General features: G+C 41.6%; 1 protein-coding gene across 2 annotated transcripts in view; it reads left to right on the top strand.

Annotated features, from left to right (window-relative positions):
• Positions 1-22173, top strand: part of LOC124721814 (mitogen-activated protein kinase kinase kinase 1-like) — a 178522-nt gene that overhangs the window by 23106 nt on the left and 133243 nt on the right. Inside the window, exons 3-4 of one of the 2 annotated variants that reach the window (XM_047246934.1) lie at positions 7147-7206; positions 7605-7712. In XM_047246934.1, coding sequence (XP_047102890.1) covers positions 7147-7206; positions 7605-7712 — 168 coding nt within the window. The remainder of the gene's footprint in view (positions 1-7146; positions 7207-7604; positions 7713-22173) is intronic. The other variant, XM_047246935.1, reaches the window with a different exon arrangement.

Consider the following 22173-nt stretch of genomic DNA (forward strand, 5'->3'; position numbering starts at 1 on the left):
AGTGATCCACTGATACCGTCATGCTATAAGCAACATTGTAATGAGCGTACTGTCAAGTGGAAGACACACACAAGCACTGACAACACGGATCAGACCACACGCAAGCATGACAGGAACACAAAACCTTGTTGCCGACTCATATGTTCTACCAACAGCAGCACAAAAGATATCCAGGTAGCAATGATTGAACGAGTTTATTTATCAGAGATTAATAGCATGTTTACTCTGAAGTGAACTGAATCAAAATTCCTTGAAACAGAACATTAATACTTCTGAAGGCTGGTTGGATTGATACTGAGTCTAAGTTCATTAAACACACGCTTTGTAAAAGTCAGAGTCTCATAGGGAGCAAAATTGTCCAAGTCCAGCATGTAGCAATTTGAAAGTTAAACATGAATGAATTTACAAGTCTGCAAGACAGCCACAATGACAAAGTCCCAATATTCTTCGGTGAGGAGGTCACGAACACACTTTATGTCCACAGTTGGCAGCTATTGGGGTTGCAAAGTCAGATGCGAATGGCAGTGATGTCGTGGAGGCGACTCTCAAGTGAGAATCCTGATAGATGGAATCCTTGTGGAATTGGAGCCTGGCCCAGGAAAAGTCAACCGGAGTGAACTGGCCTGGACTAGCCCAAGCGCTAACCTAAATACCACGTGGCACTAGGATACAGCTGGGCCTATTTGCAATCATGTGTCTTAAGGAAGCGAATTGATCCATGTGGCCTGCAGCCGTTATCAGTGCTTGAGTTGCTTCCTGGTGGACAGTCGAAGCATGGCCATCTCTCTTCTGCCTTCCGGAAAATTATTCCCGTGGTTAGGCATCTTTGAAGCACTGATTTGATGCTGGTTGCTGACATTGCAGGTGTTAAGCTTCGGTACAATATATAGTATGTTGTAGTAAATTCAATTAGTTGATAAATAAGTCAGTCTTGGAACCCACCAGAAATCTTAAATGTTGAATAATAAATAATTACAGGAGTTGCTAACTGAACCAGCATGTCACCACTACTCCATAGTGAATGACACAGAGATATTGCTCCTCCACCTCATCATCATCATCATCTTCTTCTTCTTCTTCTTGTTATAGCAGTGTCTAAACAGAGTTACTTCTGTTGAGGCATTGTGATTATCAGGCAGATCTTCATGTTTCTGGTGTCAGAAGCCACTTATCGTTGAACTGATCCTCAGGATAAGATACAACTGCATGAGGAGGACATGGATGAAAGCTCCTCATTCTTGTACCTGCGATGTAGAATCATCATCCTTGATTTCATGTTGTCACATGAGAATCAATGTAGAATTTGGTACCGGCCAGAGTAATGTGTTAATAATTTGCCTGACAGTGTGACCTTTCATACAGGTGTAAAAATCCATAACTGGTTGTAACTTACAGATCACTGTTCATGTCTTGATCCATACTCTGAGCATCCGAGGTTCAAATGTGTGCTAACTGTCTTATTTCTTGATTTCTGGTGTTTGAGCTGTTTGGTGTACTCTTCCTCAGCATTGTCAGATTTAACATGAACAAAGTATCCAGTGTTGTTTCAGTCTTGCGACCATAGATCTGAGCAAACAGCATAAAACCTGCCATGTCTTGCACTGCTGTGTTTATGCATATGTCAGAGGAAGCACTATTCTATCCCAGGCACTCTGTTTGATGTCAACATACATCAGGAGCATATCTGATAACATCTATTGAAACATTTGATGCGGCCATTTGTCTGTGGATAGTAGGCTGTTGTCTTCCCGTCAATGATACTGCCCGACACCAGTCGAGGTAGAGACATTTTTCCATGATCAGAGATAATTAAACATAACACCCCATGATTCAAAATATGTATTCACAAGAAACCGGGCGATTTCCAAAACATTAACATCGGTACTGCCTTGGAGATAGGGTAGTAGGCGATGCATCAGTGAACACTGTTATCCATTACACCCCACCCCCCTACCCCCCGTTTATTGACTTGGGAAACCTTCCAAGAAGCCAGTGGCAGTCTGGTGAAGTGGAATAACTACAGGATGGGTAAAAGTGCCTTTATAGTGTACTGTGTCGTTTTCATTGTGTGCTGTACTCGGTAACTATTTATGCAGTGAATGATGCAAAATGAATGCCAAGAATCGTGACTCAAATGATTAGAGAAGATGGTGGAACCAAAGAGAAAATAACGTTTGATAAATGTTGTCATGATGTTAGGTGTATGAAATTTCATAGTGGCATAGTGAAATATATTGTGCACAATGCTATCATGTAGTCTGTAAAATTTAAACTATACTCTTAGGTTTTTACCTAACCACTATCTTGAAAATTGGGACATTCTGAAAATACCCCACAAATTTTTTTAAACAGCTATTGGGCTATGGTACAGAGCAGTGTGTCACTGCAGCCAGTTTCCTTCCAGTCATATTTTGTTGGCTTCTCCAACTCAACAACTAAACTATAACATTTGAATATGAAACCATATACCAAGAAATCCCATTTTATTCTGAGAAACATACAGTGCAAAAAATAAATATGAAAACCAGTAACTAACCTTATAATCCATAATAGACAGATTAATAATCATCGGTCTCATGTTCTCCATGTCAAAAAGAAAAGTAATCAATTCCTATCTTCTCCCAAAACAAGTCAATTCTCATTGGCTACTGTGTACTATCACCTGACTGGCTGTGAACAACATAATTCACTGCCAACAGTAACACACAATAGAAGAGCCATGGTACACCCTAACTACATATTAGCCTGTGGAGAAATTTGTCCTGGGGTAACTGAGGCACATATTTCCATCACTGGGATTCCCCACATTGGCTTCCAACATGTCTGATGGAGCAGGAGAGACATGAGCAATGATATCTGCCTCTGATTTTATGAAGAGTCTTCACAAATCTCCAAAGATCTGAAGCCAGAGTATTATGACAATACTTCATTGTGTCTAGTATCGCAAAAATACTTCAGTGTCTGGTCATAAATGAGCTGGGATGATGAGCAATAATTCCCATCCCTTTTTGTCAATATTCCATTTGTAATTTCACTTCTACAAGATTCTATACAGTGAATTAAATTTTTTGTTGTCAGCTTCTTCCAACTTAAAGGCTTCTGTTGTCTTCAATAATCCTGTATCTTCCCACTGTCCAGCTACAGTGTTCATTAGAGCAGTGATGATCGGTATTGTAATGTTCCTCCATTTGATTCCACAGAAGACATTTGACATCTTTGTGTTTACATCCATTTTTGTATACAAATGTGTGACAGCCAGCATAAATAATGGTGATCATTCTCAACAATGAATGGTCTGCCATATAAATAGGGTCAGAATTTAAGATTTCCCAAAACTGCAAAGCACTCTGTCTCTTTCAGAGAGAAATTCTTCTAAGACATGAAGAGTACTCTGGAGGCATCTTCCACTATTTACAATAGAACGACATCTACCATGTAGCCTCTGCGATTAGTGCCGGCCGCAGTGGTCTAGCGGTTCTAGGCGCTCAGTCCGGAACCACGCGACTGCTATGGTCGCAGGTTCGAATCCTGCCTCGGGCATGGATGTGTGTGATGTCCTTAGGTTAGTTAGTTTTAAGTAGTTCTAAGTTCTAGGGGCCTGATGACCACAGATGTTAAGTCCCATGGTGCTCAGAGCCATTTGAACCACCATTTGAACCTACGATTAGTGTGTAGTTCTGTCTCTGAATTCTCATCCAAAAGTGTCCAAACTGATGAAGATGTAAGCTCCTTCTTGAGGATACAGATATTCCCATGCTCCATACTGTAAGAAAAATTGCTATCTATTGCATTGGTAATCTGTTATGGCTCCTACTCTTTCTGGATCAGGATGGACCCCATTTTTTTCATTTTGAAATGTTCTTGAGTATTTAGCCATGTAGCATCATCCAGATGGTGCAGTACTTTGATTTTTCCAATATATAAATGATACATTCGTGATCTGGTAGCACAGATCTCAGAATCTGCAAGACATCTGAACTCACTGTGCAAAATCATCAGACACAAAATGTAGATAGAAGACGACAACCAACTTACTTTCGTGGATATGGTAGTCAAGTGAAGACCAGATGATGCACAAGGACACAGCAATTACTTTAAACCAGTACATGCGGATTTTTACTTAAATGCTTCAAGCTGCCTTGCCCTTTTACAGTGAGAAGGCATCCTCAACACAATAGTGCACAAGGCTCGTGAAATCTCTGACCAAGAGAGCACATACAGGCAGCTTTCTGAAAGTGCACTTACGTCCACCACTGCCAGACCAACTGTGCTATGAAACCAAAAAAGTTTAGGCTACATCTTGCACAGCAAGAAGATAAACCTATTGTGACAGCATTTATCCTCTCATCTGGAAACCCCCCCCCCCCCCCCAAAAAAAAAAATAGGAATAATTCTCCAGAAACGTAACATCAATTTTTTTCACCCAACACAAAGGCCTTGTTGGAGGCTACTAAGGCTGTCTCCCGGCCTGGGACAAGATGGGCCAGCAACCCGCACAGCAGGCTGCGCGAGCCACAGAGCCTAATTCCGGCTCAAGGTCACGCTACGCCTAGCGTGTAACCATATGCTAACAGAGTATATAAATGAATTTAAAAAAATGGGAGAGATAAGGAAAGGAGATAAGGATTTTTTACTGTCTATAATAGAACATACAGTTGCCAGTAATCTTTATTTTACAATTATTATTCCCTACTTTAGCCCATATAAAAAGATACTCACCTGCATTCAGCTTCTTCTTTCTTCTTGTGGACAAAGTAAATGGCTTGTCTGGCACCAAAGTACCATAGGGAACTTTAGCGAGTAGACCTGTACTCTCAGCTATACTCCATGTCTTCCAAGCCAAGATGTTTGCATCAGGGAATGCTTCAAGGCCACAATAATCTGCATGGTTCCCCCACACAACAGCCGAGGTCAGCCATGTACTGCCTCCAAACACAGCAGAAACATCACACGTGAATTGCACTCGTAGTCCACGAGAAACATTTGGACCACCCATAAGCTGTTGCTTATTAAATTGTCCATCCAAGTCAATTTCTATTGCTTTCAATGACTTATACTCAGGATCACTGCGCCACCAGTGCCGACGATATCCGTGTCGCAAAGGCATTGCAGAGGCACGATAACACACAGTGAACATAGCAGGCCAACACCCAGTGAACACCCAGAGCTAAGCTTCCGCACTCTGCGTCCTTTGCAGAGCGAATAACGCTCCGTGCTGCGGCACAGCTGACGCCCGGCAGACCAGAAGTGTGACGCTTATCGCTCCCCTTCCACTGAGCCATTATCTGCGACGTCACGCGCAGATGGAGGAATTATAGCCCAGCCGGGCCCCAGTAACACTAGAGGGGCCGGCCTGGGGCAAGACGATGTCTAAGTCTCTGTTATGTGTGTTTGGCTGTCTGCAAGAAGTGGTCACCAAAAATTCCTCCGTCTGCGCGTGACGTCACAGATAAGGGCTTGGGAGCACCTGTGGTTCGGTGGAGGAGCACAGTTGTTAACCCGTTTAGATATTTTTGAACTAATAGAGGCCATCAGTTGTTATAAAAGCTGTCTCTTGTGAATAGCCAGTATGTATATCTATTTTGGAGGAAAGCTTTGAGCCATCAGTAATTGTCCCAGAAATACCATGAACCATCTTCCTTCTCCACAAGGATCACAGAGTAGAACCAAGGATGCTCTGAGAGTTGAATATTGTTTCACATCGTCACATTTCATTGTGAATCATGTATCATATATGAATGCTGCTTCATGAGGAGGAGATCCCCTTTGTTGTTAAAGTGTTAAAGACTGGGTTGTATGGTCTGGGTTGGCTCCACTCTCAACGTGAATGGGACTGAAAAGTGATGGAAAACAACCAGCAGTTGCTGATATACTTCAGTGAAGCTGGATATGCATATGACTGTTGTTTTTGTATCGATTAGTTCACATTGCAGATCATAGGCAGAATGTGCTGTTTGTGTTCAGGCTCTTGTGTGTGAAGGCAATTGCTTTTGCAAAGCTTTATTGGAACCGTGGCAATGCCAAAGTCCGAGATACCTGTTGCCATCAAATATGTCACATAGAATCTGGAAGCAAGTTCTAATTACAAGAACAGTGTTGTCGAAAAGTAATAACATTTGACACTGAAAGCACAGTTGTTGAATTGTTTGCCTCAGCAGGGTGTGCTCCTGTTTGTACATAAATAAAATGTTGTAGCAAATTCCAATATTCCATAAATAAGTCAGTCTCAGAATCTTCTAGAAAACATAAATATTAAATGATAAATAAATGAAGCAGGTGGGACTAAACCAGTGACCAGCATATTACCAAGCAGCAGCTATAACGACTACACCATGGCGGATGCTGTACAGTGTGTGCCAATACTATTTGCTTTTAACCACATGCATGTGACACCACCTTTAAGAAGAACATATTGCACCTTTTTGTCAAATAACCCTTCAGAAAAGAGTGGTTTGATACAGTCATTAAACATTGGACTCACATTTTGGAACAGACAGCATAAAATATGTGTATTTGCACTATTTCCATTACTTTTGAATTACCAAGTGCATTAAGAAAAACAAGAGTACAATGAAATAAAAACATTTAGTTCTGATGGAGTGTGCAAGATGGATTATATTGTGTATCAGGGGATAGATCATCACTCACAAAGTAGAAGAGTTACAGAGTAGCACAAAGGCATAAAGAAGTGGTGAAAATTGATGCTCTTTTTGAGTGTTTGGGGGGGGGGAGAAGGGGGGGGGGGCGCTGTTTTTTTTTTTTTTTTTTTTTTTTTTTTTTTTTTTTTTTTTTTTTTTTTTTTTTTTTTTTTTTTTTTTTATCCCTAGCAAAGCTGCTGTCCGATGGGCCAGTTATCAAATTCACACCACTTCTGGATGCCTAGCTTTAAAGATGGACTTCATTTGAAAGAGGAGTTATTTTCCCTGTTTTCTGTGTGCCTGTCTGATGCTCAGCACCTCGTGTACTAATTTTAATACATATTGTTTTTGCAAGTCATGAACAGCCAAAGAATACATTATCCTTTCATCAGTACAATGCCTGTAATGTGTTCCATTGTTGACTGGATTTCAGTGGAAATTGATTCTAATTTAATTAGTATAGCAGTTATATGTTACAGATTGTACCAGACACTGTTTTTCATCATAGGTGGCGAAGCATGTCTTGCAAAGAGTGAAGCCTGCCCCAGAAACACTGCCATGTGTTGATGTAAGTGAAACATGTTGTATTATTTACAGAATTGAAACTGATTATAAAACTGTGTTCTCATAGCTTGAAATACTTCTGTTAGGAGAAAGAAACAAGAGGCTTTAGTGTTGTCAAAGAACTTTGTGTGTTGTGCCTCATTTGAACAAAGCATGTTGTCAGTTCTTTTTTAAATTATTTAGTTAATTTTAATTATTCAGTTATGCAACACCAGAGGAAGTTATTGCATTCAGGCATACAGAGTAGTGTCAGAGTGACAGATTACATTTTGTTTCTGTGTGTCTAGAAGAGAAAAGTTATTTTGTGTGAAAGATGTAGTTATCTCAGATAATTTAAAAAAAAAGCATTTCTGACAAGAAGTATGTTTTTTCTCTTGATGTGAATTTTCCATATAACATTAGTTTCAGGCCCCAGGCCCTACAGCAGCACAACTAAAGCACTGCCAAACCCCAACTGCAAGGTGCCGACAGAGTCATCTGCACCGGCTGTCTCCTAGTCTTCCAGCACTGGTCTGTGATTACAACCCATGTGTTGTTTAACTTTTTCTAAGAATTGTTAAAATGGATAGATAAAGTAACATAACCCACCAACATTTTTCATTGTGTGCATCAGTTGAGTATGGTTCCAGTATCTGATTATATTGCAAATAAATTAGCCGTTCATGTGTTTTATTCCCTGGGTTATGGAGTTATCAATACTTATTGTCATATACGAGGTATGTCCACAAATTAAGTTCCGTTTGGTTATATAAAACAAACGTGTACAGATACAGAAAAAATATTTATTGTACAAAAATCTACAACTGTTAAACTACTTTTCTACATAGCTTCTGAAATTTTGTAGGCACTTGTCATAGCGTGGCACAAGTTTTTGTATGCCTTCTTCATAGAAGGTTGCCGACTGTGTGTACAACCATTCAGTAACATGTTCTTTCAGCTCGTCATCATCGTTGAAGTGTTGACCACCAAGGACAGATTTTAGGTGTAAGAAGAGATGAAAGTTGCTAGGAGCGAGGTCCAGGCTGTATGGAGGATGATCAAATGCTTCCCAGTGAAATTCCCGTAAGAGTTGTTTGGTCACATTTGCTGTGTGAGGTCGGGCATTATTGTGGGGAGAAAAAAAAAAAAAAACACCTTTTGATAGTAATCCTCGGTGCTTGTTCTGTATTGCGCAGCGCAATTTCTTAATGGTCGGACAGTAACCATGTGCATTGATTGTTTGGGCTCGTGGTAAGAAATCAATCAGCAAAATGCATTTTCTGTCCCAAAAAACGTTGCACATGACTTTTTGAAGTGTCAAGATTTGCTTAGGCTTAACCTTCGTTGGGGATGAAATGTGCCTCCATTCCATTGCTTGCCATTTTGTTTCGGGTGGTATTGTATGATACCCAGCTTTCATCCCCCGTGACTATCCAAGAAAGAAAACCATCGCCTTCTTCATTGTAGTGTATCAAAAACTGAAGTGTACTGACCATCTGTTGTTTATTGTGTTGTTCAGTAATAATTTTGGGTATCCAACATGAGCACAGACGGGCGTTCACTTCGTTCTTCATCATGCACATGATCATGTCGTTCATTGAACAGTCTGACCCATCTTCTAACCATTGAATCACTCATAGCATTTTGTTCGTAAACCTCACAGATTTTCCGATGAATTTCCTTTGGTTTAACTTTCTTTGCATTTAGAAAATGAATCAGATCTGATTTCACACACGGCGACATTTTCAATTACGGCTGACATTATAAAGAATCACTACAAAGCACATGTTGGCAGCAGCGATCTGAAAATGGCATACATGTTTTCTCCTTGAGTCAGAGTAACTGCCACACATGCTCAGAACTGCGATCGTAGTGCTGCCGCTGATAGAAATAGAAACAGCACTTACTTTGTGGACGACCCTTGTTATGTGGTTTTAGCGTAATTTTGGCTGCAAAAATAAAATTAAAATGAAAATAAACCCACCATCAGAGTCAAACCTGGCGTACCAAATGTTGCCTTAATTCCTCCCCAGAGATGCTATGGCATCGTACAAAGTTTAACTCATGGCCATTGCTGGAATATCCACGCTCCCATTGATGTGCAGTATGCAAGATAAATTTTGCAAAATCTTGCACAGATGTTTGTTAGCAGACCCTTGTCACTACTTGGCACTGCTACACTTTTGAAACAGTATTAATAAAGAAAAATCTCTAATGTGCAAAAGAGGCTAGCACGTTTGGACCACAACATTCAGTTTGTGTTGTAAGTATCCTCTCCAATTAAGTTCAGTCACACTAACAAAAACCAACCCATCTAGCCAATGGGCTTGTGGAAATTCCCCAAGACACTGACTCTTGCATCACATTTCCATGGCACAGCTGCCTATTGGGCCAAAAAAACTATGTTCTCATAGCTCTCATAGCATTTCGTTTCCTATATATAACCTGATGAATACCCTGTTTCTGTGTAATTGTGTCTATATTTAACTCATAGCAAGTTTTAAAGTGTGTATCTCCTACAAAAATAATCTAAAAATTGTGAAATTTAGTTATATTCTCGCTCACAGTAGTACCTGCCCATAAAATCCTATTAGATAACAGCTCTTCCAAACACTTATCACTTGAGGCTGAGAAATAATATTTTACGCACTTTTCAGTAACAAATGAAATTATTCTTAAATAGCAGAAGAAAGATTTATAGAAAAAAATTAACGTTACATGAAGGAGCAATGAGTAGTTGTGTGGTTTTCGCAGAGATCACTTACACACACCTCAGCAGTTACTGTTGGTTGAAAATCTGTGTTTGGTATATATTTCTATATTACACAGTGCCTAGGTTCATATCATGTGACTTTATTAAGTAAATTACGGTGGTATAGAAAGAAGGTAAGACATTTTGTAAAGTAGACCTTGTGTTAAGTCTGGTCTACAACACAAAAGATACCAAAGGTAAATGAAAGCAGTGTAGTTATAAGCTATTATATGGTTGCTTCTAGAATGAGCCCATTTGTGAAAATGAGCAGCTGTTGAAATGATAAATCTGAAGCATTAATAAATCTCAGTTTGATAGAAAAAGCAAAAGAAGTCAGTAATGTCTATAATACTGCTAAATTAAGAAACCATGCAGTTATATGCTGAGGTACATTTTCAGATACAAAGACTAAAAATTAGAGTTAAACCGGGTAAAGGCAGATATTGCATAGTCTGCTTTAAATTACTTGGCACCTGACATTTAAGATCTAAAGTTGCAGCATTGTTACATCAAGTACTGTCTGCAGGCAGTGACCACAGTGCATCACTCTCTCCAGCGATAGAAATTCACTTTGAAGTCTGTCCCTGACAAAACCCCAGTAAAAAAATCTCAAATTCACATATGATGTAATATCTCTATAGTGTCCCTCAGCATGTCAAAAAACTGTTTGTAATTTAAATTTTAATTAGGGCAAGAGTTCCATTACTTTTTTCAAACGTATTAAGTTTTCCTGGTTCTAAACAGCTTAAGACTTACCATGTCATAACTCAAGAACTATTGCTCTCATAGCAGTACTTTTTTATTTTTTTATTTTATTTTGTTTATTTTTTATTTTATTTTGTTTATTTACTTTTTTTATTTCTAAAATACCTTGATCTGCAATGAATCCTTTAAAATTTTCATATTGCATTTAGTTTCCTATATATAACCCTCTGAAAACCGTGTTTTACACACGTTGAAATAATATCTGAGTGTCTGCACAAAAAGAAATATATTTAAAATGCAGTCTAACTTATGACAAGGAGATGATAGGAGCTGGCTGAACAATATTCCTTAGTCTCACAACATGAATGAGAAATGACTGAAATAAATTTGCAAATGCAACATTTAATGGAGGGTTCATTTTCCTCTTTTCCTGAAAAAGAGTCAAGTTTTATGACCCTCTTCTTGAAGCATCTCTTCTTCCCAGGTGTCACCAATTTAGATGACTTAGGTGATTCTTCTTTCACGAAGTTGTCATTGCAAATTGGTGTCAAAATGATCGTTCACTGATTTCTAGAGTCACTACTTCACCACTTTATCCAAAGGAACAAGAGACACTCCTACATCCCTCTCTGTCTCAAAATATTCCATCGAGGAACGCGTGAATTCTTGCGACTGACTGTGGATAATATTGCCACATCACACTTTTTCTAAGTTTCCTAGGAGTGTGCAGCTGTTTTCTACCCCTCTTTTGACTAGTTTCATCACACGTTGTAAGGTGTACAAAGCTAAAAGTCTCCCAAATCTAGTACTCCACTGTCTCACTGAGGACAGGCTGGTGTGATGCTTTAGACAGTGCAACAGAAGTGGGAACACAGTGAGAACTGACAGTGCTAGGTTCCCATTCGTAAATGTGCAGTAGTTGTGTGTCGCAAAACTAAATAAGCAACGAAACAAATTTGTGTTGTTGCTTTTATTTCTGAAGTGCTTGTGATTTTAAATTCAAAGACATTATTAAGGGAAATGTGTAAATACCTGGAAACAAACAACCTCAAAAGGATTTAAAACTATCAAAATAAATTACTGTACCAAAACTCAAAATAATGTAAGCAATAGATCACTAGAGCATAAAATTCTAAAATGGTCACATGTAACACACAATCATTGAAAAAGCATATTAAGTAATTGTATTAAATTGTGTAAAAATGCCATGCCAAATTTAATCAAAGTTACAACCACACCCAGGTATTCATCCAAATGTGGACACCATTGCTGTAAACACATTAGTCAAGAAATAAGTGTTATCAGTATGAGAAAAAAATAATTAGTGAATATCATTTAACAAGCACTGCCAAATATCCTGTGTAACTTTCAGCAAACTGAATAGTGAGCAGGTGACTCCCCACGCTGTCTCCCAGCTACGTCACGAGGAGCACCTACAGGCTGTTTCACAAGATTATACTGGCCTTTTAACTCAGTGTCAATGTAGTGTACAGACACTTCCAGGCAGTGTGTGTGTTTTTTCCCCCCCTTATAAATGGGTTGGCACTGTATGGAGTACAGAATGTGATTGCCTTCTTTCAAATCATAAGATTATAGAGAGGAGTCATTTAGAGAGAACTGATATACCTCAAGTAACTTTATCGCAAGTCAATTATATATTCATTCACTCTATCAGAATCTCTTGTTTGCTTTCAGGTTTCTTTCAGCAAAACCTCATTTTATCCAGTATCTTGTGCAAAACATCTTTCTACCAAGGAAAGCGAATTTTTTGTATTACAGCAACAAGCAGTTTCTATAATGTTGGCATTATTTCTTAATTAAAATAAATGTCCTCCTCCATTTGTTCAATTAACAATTAATCAAACCTATCTATAACAATGAGTTTTTGGGCACAGTTCTTAGCTTTAGTCCTTGGCATTCCAACAAACCATGTAGTTTATTTTGACATTACTTTCTGAGCATCCTATTGTAGCAAAGTTGACTTTTGTATAGATCGTGCAGCTTTTTGATAGGAACTTGCAGTGTTACCTAAAACTTCCTCTTGTGCTATGTTTTTAATGTGACCAATAATCACGTCAGAAATGACCAAACTCTCTACTCTGTAAATAATCTCTCTTTGTGTTAAGCACACTTATCTTATGATGTAAGCTCATGTACCACATTACGTCGCTAAATGTATGAATAGAAAGATATTGGTAACTAATATAACTAACTCAAGAAACATGCATAATCGCACTGCCCTGCTAGACAAGAAACAGGAAACTGATTCAAAGTTTATCCCACAAGTGGCCCATGTCACCCAGCCAGTGAACCAGCTGCAAAAAAAGGGTGTGCAGTACCAGTGAACAACTAGCCTGTGTGTGCACTTTCGTGCAGTTTAAGCATATGCTGCATTCAGTGCCCTGCCTTACGCCATTTTCACATGGCTGAAAGCAAGGGGAAACTACAGCCGTAATTTTTCCCGAGGGCATGCATGATGGTTAAATGATGATGGCGTCCTCTTGGGTAAAATATTCCGGAGGTAAAATAGTCCCCCATTCGGATCTTCGGGCGGGGACTACTCAGGAGGACGTTGTTATCAGGAGGAAGAAAACTGGCGTTCTACGGATCGGAGCGTGGAATGTCAGATCCCTTAATCGGGCAGGTAGGTTAGAAAATTTAAAAAGGGAAATGGATAGGTTGAAGTTAGATATAGTGGGAGTTAGTGAAGTTCGGTGGCAGGAGGAACAAGACTTTTGGTCAGGTGAATACAGGGTTATAAATACAAAATCAAATAGGGGTAATGCAGCAGTTGGTTTAATAATGAATAAAAAAAAATAGGAGTGCGGGTAAGCTACAACAAACAGCATAGTGAACGCATTATTGTGGCCAAGATCGACACGAAGCCCACGCCTACTACAGTAGTACAAGTTTATATGCCAACTAGCTCTGCAGATGACAAAGAAATTGAAGAAATGTATGATGAAATAAAAGAAATTATTCAGATAGTGAAGGAAGACGAAAATTTAATAGTCATGGGTGACTGGAATTCGGTAGTAGGAAAAGGAAGAGAAGGAAATGTAATATGTGAATATGGATTGGGGCTAAGAAATGAAAGAGGAAGCCGCCTGATAGAATTTTGCACAGAGCACAACTTAATCATAGCTAACACTTGGTTCAAGAATCATAAAAGAAGGTTGTATACATGGAAGAAGCCTGGAGATACTGACAGGTTTCAGATAGATTATATAATGGTAAGACGGAGATTTAGGAACCAGGTTTTAAATTGTAAGACATTTCCAGGGGCAGATGTGGACTCTGACCACAATATATTGGTTATGAACTGTAGATTAAAACTGAAGAAACTGCAAAAAGGTGGGAATTGAAGGAGATGGGACCTGGATAAACTGACTAAACCAGAGGTTGTAGAGAGTTTCAGGGAGAGCATAAGGGAACAATTGACAGGAATGGGGGAAAGAAATACAGTAGAAGAAGAATGGGCAGCTTTGAGAGATGAAGTAGTGAAGGCAGCAGAGGATCTAGTAGGTAAAAAGATGAGGGCTAGTAGAAATCCTTGGGTAACAGAAGAAATATTGAATTTAATTGATGAAAGGAGAAAATGTAAAAATGCAGTAAATGAAGCAGGCAAAAAGAAATACAAACGTCTCAAAAATGAGATCGACAGGAAGTGCAAAATAGCTAAGCAGGGATGGCCAGAGGACAAATGTAAGGATGTAGAGGCTTATCTCACTAGGGGTAAGATAGATACTGCCTACAGGAAAATTAAAGATACCTTTGGAGAAAAGAGAACGACTTGTATGAATATCAAGAGCTCAGATGGAAACCCAGTTCTAAGCAAAGAAGGGAAAGCAGAAAGGTGGAAGGAGTACATAGAGGGTCTATACAAGGGCAATGTACTTGAGGACAATATTATGGAAATGGAAGAGGATGTAGATGAAGATGAAATGGGAGATATGATACTGCGTGAAGAGTTTGACAGAGCACTGAAAGACCTGAGTCGAAAAGGCCCCGGGAGTAGACAACATTCCATTAGAACTACTGGCGGCATTGGGAGAGCCAGTCCTGACAAAACTCTACCATCTGGTGAGCAAGATGTATGAGACAGGCAAAATACCCTCAGACTTCAAGAAGAATATAATAATTCCAATCCCAAAGAAAGCAGGTGCTGACAGATGTGAAGATTATCGAACTATCAGTTTAATAAGTCACGGATGCAAAATACTAACACGAATTCTTTACAGACGAATGGAAAAACTGGTAGAAGCCGACCTCGGGGAAGATCATTTTGGATTCCGTAGAAATATTGGAACACGTGAGGCAATACTGACCCTACGACTTATCTTAGAAGCTAGATTAAGGAAAGGCAAACCTACGTTTCTAGCATTTGTAGACTTAGAGAAAGCTTTTGACAATGTTGACTGGAATACTCTCTTTCAAATTCTGAAGGTGGCATGGGTAAAATACAGGGAGCGAAAGGCTATTTACAATTTGTACAGAAACCAGATGGCAGTTATAAGAGTCGAGGGGCATGAAAGGGAAGCAGTGGTTGGGAAGGGAGTGAGACTGGGTTGTAGCCTATCCCCGATGTTATTCAATCTGTATACTGAGCAAGCAGTGAAGGAAACAAAAGAAAAATTCGGAGTAGGTATTAAAATCCATGGAGAAGAAATAAAAACTTTGAGGTTCGCCGATGACATTGTAATTCTGTCAGAGACAGCAAAGGACTTGGAAGAGCAGTTGAACGGAATGGGCAGTGTCTTGAAAGGAGGGTATAAGATGAACATCAACAAAAGCAAAACGAGGATAATGGAATGTAGTCGAATTAAGTCGGGTGATGCCGAGGGAATTAGATTAGGAAATGAGGCACTTTAAGTAGTAAAGGAGTTTTGCTATTTGGGGAGCAAAATAACTGATGATGGTCGAAGTAGAGAAGATATCAAATGTAGACTGGCAATGGCAAGGAAAGCGTTTCTGAAGAAGAGAAATTTGTTAACATCGAGTATAGATTTAAGTGTCAGGAAGTCGTTTCTGAAAGTATTTGTATGGAGTGTAGCCATGTATGGAAGTGAAACATGGACGATAACTAGTTTGGACAAGAAGAGAATAGAAGCTTTCGAAATGTGGTGCTACAGAAGAATGCTGAAGATTAGATGGGTAGATCATATAACTAATGGTAGTATTGGAGGGCAGCGTGGAGGGTAAAAATCGTAGAGGGAGACCAAGAGATGAATACACCAAACAGATTCAGAAGGATTTAGGTTGCAGTAGGTACTGGGAGATGAAGAAGCTTGCACAGGATAGAGTAGCATGGAGAGCTGCATCAAACCAGTCTCAGGACTGAAGACCACAACAACAACAACAACCCACTGGTTCCAGCCACAAAATCGCCTCCATATGACGTTGGTGCTGTGCTGGCACATAGAAATGATGGCATTACCGAACAACCCAATGCTTGTGCTTTAAAAATGCTGATGCTCAGCCAGAAGAACTACTCTCAAATGAGGAAAGATACATTAGCAATTGTGTTAACATTTAAGAAGTTCCATGTATTCCTATTTGGGACAAAGTTCACATTAATCAGGGACGATAAACTGCTTTCTTTATTAAGGCATTATTAAGGTCAGACTCCAGTCTTATAGAATGAACAGCACAATGCCTCCAATGTTGGGCATTTCCCTAAGCTCTTACACTCATACAATTAAGTATGCTTGAATACACCAATGGAAATGCTCTATTGTGCCTTCCCGGAGGCAAAGACCTGGCCGTTGACCAGCAGGAAGTCTTATGTTTCCACATACATGTTGAAAAGAGACAGACCTTGAAAGAATTTCCCATAGAAGCAGCTTGAATCATTGCAGACATACACCAGAACTTGATCCTGTGATAAGTCATGTGCTACATGCTCCGCAGGTGGCCCATATGCATTTTCAAGAACAAAAATCCAAACCTTGCCTCACATCTACCCCTGTCTAGCAATCATTAATGATGTCCCAATAACAGACACAGTGGAAGGTATGCACAGTGTTGTCATGCTGCCCACATTAAGACCACGGGTTCCACGATTACTTTTGTTGTGGGCACTTAGGAATGTCATGGGTGAAAGCTCTTGTGTGATAACATGCTTACTGGCACCAAAATCTTTTGTCTCCTGGTCCACAACCGTGCCAACTTTGGGAAGGCATCTGTCTGAACTTTGTAGGCACATTTCTTGGCTGTATATGGCTGCCATTGGGGGATTCTTACTCCAAAGTGGTAAGTGTGATATCCATCACAACCGAAGCCACAGTAATCACACTACTCCAGATTCTGGTGATTAGAGGGCTTCCCCGAACTATAGTGTCTGACAATGAGTCCCAGTTCATGGCAATTGCTTTCAAATAATTCAGCACTTCAAACAGAATAAAGCAAGTTGTTAGCCTCCCATTCTATTCATCTTCCAATGTCAAAGCGGGGTTCAAGGAAGCTGCAAATGTTGAAAGCAATGGGACAACCACTAACAACAACAGCAGTAACAACAGAGTTCACAGTTTTCCCAAGCACATATAGGACCGCATCTATCTAGGACCTTAGCGCAGCAGAGCTCCTCTATCTCCTCATCCCGCAACTCCAGGAACCCCAGGCTCAGAACTCTGGGTGATACTCATCAACAACAGCAATTTTGGGCACGTTCCTAATTAACAAAAGACACATGGACACCAGAAGTAGTGGTTGACACCCGTGGATGATATATCACCTCAGTTGACACATCAAAGTGGTTGGAGCACCGCCATACAAACCAGTTCTATCCATTCATTCTGACACCACCACCAGTGTTACACCAAGAACCAGAATGTTCCATTCCCCCCCCCCCCCCCCCCCTTTTCCCCCGCAACCCCCAATTACCAGTCCCACAATTCCACAGATACGACCTGTACAACCTGTGCCCAAGACAACCAGCAGGAATATCACCAGCCACAGATAAGGAGATTGGGATGTCCATGCAGCCTCTGCAGTCTTGGCCAACAATGCCCACGTACCACTACCCAGCACATCATCAAACATTCGCAGTTCCACCGTCCAGCCAGCGAGCTTAAGTACCGAGACACTAAATACACTCCCAGCACACCTACCAAAACACCATCCAGGCCACTTGTGACCAAAGATGCTCTTTTCAGATCATCCCAACCTGTTGATTTTGAAAGCCCTTCCGAAAACGCGGAGCTGGACTTGGCTGCTAGATGGAGCAGCAATAGCTATCAAGTGCTAGGTGTCACCTGCGATGGCATCATGGGCCACAACACCAGCCACCCAGCACTCACATGGGTGGTATAAGTATGACTGCTATATGACACAGAGGGAAACTGTGCATTCACTTCGCTATCATCTTATTGTGGTAGTACACTGCTGGTTATTGATCTAGGCTTCTCTACATTTCTGGTTTTCTCTCTTTGGGTTGCTTGTTGGTCTTTGTTTATCAATTTATCAGCCATCCTGTCTACACTTGCCTCTTTCCTTGTTGTTTTGTGTTGTCAGTTCACTTTTGATGATCCACTGCTTAGCAGCCCAGATTGAGCAATCTGCTCTCATCAGATTCTCATGATGCTTTGGGTATACTGTCGTATTATCTACAGTAGTCACACTCAGAAAGTAGAGGTGCATTGTTATTATGCACAGAATATGTGCATTCCACTTTCTAGATTTAGATATATTTTGTTAGACCTGAGTTTTTTATAGCTACTTATACTGAGATCAAAGTTGAATGATGCCATACTCTCTCTCTCTCTCTTTCCAAGCATTAATCCCGATTTGCGGGGTCTGCTGTTAATCGAATGTGGCATGTTAATTTAATAGGTGGCCAGATGCCTTCCTGTCACCATATGATGCCATACTGTTGGTGTAAATAAAATACTGGATGAGCATTAAACTGTAATAGTGCAACTATTTTGAAGAAATTATGGGAAACAAAAAATAGAAAAAGGTATTACAAATAATTGTAGAAGTAAAGGAGGCAACTTGCTCAAAGTGGAAGCACTAAGTTGTCGACAGACACACAAAAAGGAATGAAGACTTTGCTAGCTTTAGAATGGCACCTTTAATGAGCTAGATAACATGTACATATTTGTGCGTAAATGTCTTCCCCCCACCCCTTTCTTCTCACCTTTGCAATTACATTGTGCTGGTGGCTGCAATTTAGCAGGTAGACTGGTGACAGGGTTGTGTCGGGTGGTGTGGGTATAGCGAGAGAAGAGGTGGGGAGTTCAGAAAGGCCATCGGTTCCGAAAACTATCCTTATACTTAGCCAACTTAGTCCCATAATCTGTTTCTTAAATGCTGCCTGAGCCAAAGAAAATCCTCCCCCCCCCCCCCCCCCCTGATGACCTAAACATAAAAATCTCCTTCTCTGGCTCTCGTTCCTTCTTTCACAACAACCTGGAAATTTTCAGATTCTGCCAGTCCCTATTCCTTACAAACCTGGTAGTACAGAAAACAAATCTTTGTGGTATAGGAATCCCTGAACCACGTCTGCTCCCTCCATGAGATACTGTTACTCGTGCAATCCCAACTTCATAACCATATTTCCCAAATCAAAACTCCAGCACCTCCAACACATGGAAGAGCAGTCCAGACACCACCCTCCAAAAATCATCCAATTTATTAATATCCTACTCCCACCTCTGAGCATCAATACCCGTCAACAGCTATCTTAACCCCCAGTAAATCTATTCATCAACCCCGTATAGCACCTGGGTCCTACACTGCTGACTTTTCCCATCTGGCACATCCTATAGAACTTCCGTTCTAACATTCCATTGAAACTCGAAACAGTGTTATCAAATTATCTACCAAAAACCTACATCACACAGTAGTTTCAGTACTATCCAAAGGGCTCACGTTCAGTCCTACACCCAAGTTCACCCATGCTGGACTTATCAGAGACCTACTCTTCCTCTTCCCATCCATACAGTGGATACACTTCCTTGCTCTGAACCTTGCACCTCTGAGTTCGTACCACCAGCCAACCAAGACACTCCCCTTCTATCACCTAGGGATCTTCCTGGTTACAATCCTACAGTACCTTACCTCCAACTTGGCCTCACCATTCTTTCCCAGGTCCCTTCTCAAGAACAGGAACCTCCAAACAGAAGAAAGAAAAGCCATCTGCAACCTCAAGACAGACCCTGATTAAATCATCCTCCCTGTCTGACTCATACTACACTCCTGGAAATTGAAATAAGAACACCGTGAATTCATTGTCCCAGAAGGGAAACTTTATTGACACATTCCTGGGGTCAGATACATCACATGATCACACTGACAGAACCACAGGCACATAGACACAGGCTACAGAGCATGCACAATGTCGGCACTAGTACAGTGTATATCCACCTTTCGCAGCAATGCAGGCTCTATTCTCCCATGGAGACGATCGTGGAGATGCTGGATGTAGTCCTGTGGAACGGCTTGCCATGCCATTTCCACCTGGCGCCTCAGTTGGACCAGCGTTCGTGCTGGACGTGCAGACCGCGTGAGACGACGCTTCATCCAGTCCCCCAAATATGCTCAATGGGGGACAGATCCGGACATCTTGCTGGCCAGGGTAGTTGACTTACACCTTCTAGAGCACATTGGGTGGCACGGGATACATGCGGACGTGCATTGTCCTGTTGGAACAGCAAGTTCCCTTGCCGGTCTAGGAATGGTAGAACGATGGGTTCAATGACGGTTTGGATGTACCGTGCACTATTCAGTGTCCCCCTCGACGATCACCAGTGGTGTACGGCCAGTGTAGGGAGATCGCTCCCCACACCATGATGCCGGGTGTTGGCCCAGTGTGCCTCGGTCGTATGCAGTCCTGATTGTGGCGCTCACCTGCACAGCGCCAAACACGCATACGACCATCATTGGCACCAAGGCAGAAGCGACTCTCATCGCTGAAGACGACACGTCCTCCATTCGTCCCTCCATTCACGCCTGTCGCTGACACCACTGGAGGCGGGCTGCACGATGTTGGGGCGTGAGCGGAAGACGGCCTAACGGTGTGCGGGGCCGTAGCCCAGCTTCATGGAGACGGGTTGCGAATGGTCCTCGCCGATACCCCAGGAGCAACAGTGTCCCTAATTTGCTGGGAAGTGGCGGTGCAGTCCCCTACGGCACTGCGTAGGATCCTACGGTCTTGGCGTGCATCCGTGCGTCGCTGCAGTCCCGGTCCCCAGGTCGACGGGCACGTGCACCTTCTGCCGACCCACTGGCGACAACATCGATGTACTGTGGAGACCTCACGCCCCATGTGTTGAGCAATTTGGGCGGTACGTACCACCCGGCCTCTCCCGCATGCCCCACTATACGACCTCGCTCAAAGTCCGTCAACTGCACATACGGTTCACGTCCACGCTGTCGCGGCATGCTACCAGTGTTAAAGACTGCGATGGAGCTCCGTATGCCACGGCAAACTGGCTGACACTGACGGCGGCGGTGCACAAATGCTGCGCAGCTAGCGCCATTCGACGGCCAACACCGCGGTTCCTGGTGTGTCCGCTGTGCCGTGCGTGTGATCATTGCTTGTACAGCCCTCTCGCAGTGTCCGGAGCAAGTATGGTGGGTCTGACACACCGGTGTCAATGTGTTCTTTTTTTCCATTTCCAGGAGTGTATATCTGCCATAGTTTTCCCATCCAAAGTCCAACATAAGTCCTACTCAGATCCATAGGCCCATCCCAGAATTTTGCCCCTGAATTCACCCCCCCCCCCCCCATTACGCACACACACCCTTCAGTGACCCCCCTATGATACTTTGGGAACTCAAATTGGAATCACTGGAGGTAAGGCAACATTCTTTTCGAGGAGCACTATTGAGAAAATTTAGGGAACCAGCATTTGAGACTGACTGCAGAACGATTCTACTGCTCCCAACGTATGTTTCGCATAGGTCCACAAAGATAAGATAAGAGAGATTAGGGCTTGTACAGAGGCATATAGACAGTCATTTTTCCCTCAGTCTATTTGCAAGTAGAACAGGAGAGGAAATGACTAGTAGTGGTACAAAGTACCGTGCGCCACACACAATACGGTATACATGTAGGTGCTGGTGTGGATTCATCAACCCAACACATCCTACTCTAGTCCTGTCACACACTTACCCTATCTCATCAGAGGCACGGCTATCTGTGAAAACAGCCATGTCATACACTAGTTCTGCTTCAGTTGCTTCACAGTATTTTATGTAGGCATGACCACCAACCAACTGTCCACCAGAATGAATAGCCACTGCCAAACTGTGGTCAAGAGCAGAGTTGACCACCCAGTGATGAAACCAGCTGCTGCAACATGCTAGAGTTCAATAGGTGCTTTAGAACCCATGCCATGTGGATCCTTTCCCCCAACACCAGAGTTTCTGAACTATGTAGATGGGAGTTGTCTTTAGAAAGAACACATCCTTCATTCCTATAATCCTCTTGACCTCAGTCTCTGCTAACTGATTTCATTCTCTACCCAACAGTCTCCCCTGACACTCTACTGTACCGCTTCCCAATCCAGTCCTTCACAAGCGTACTGACTC

The sequence above is a fragment of the Schistocerca piceifrons genome, chromosome X, assembly GCF_021461385.2.
Source record: "Schistocerca piceifrons isolate TAMUIC-IGC-003096 chromosome X, iqSchPice1.1, whole genome shotgun sequence".
NCBI classification, from domain to species: Eukaryota; Metazoa; Arthropoda; class Insecta; order Orthoptera; family Acrididae; genus Schistocerca; species Schistocerca piceifrons.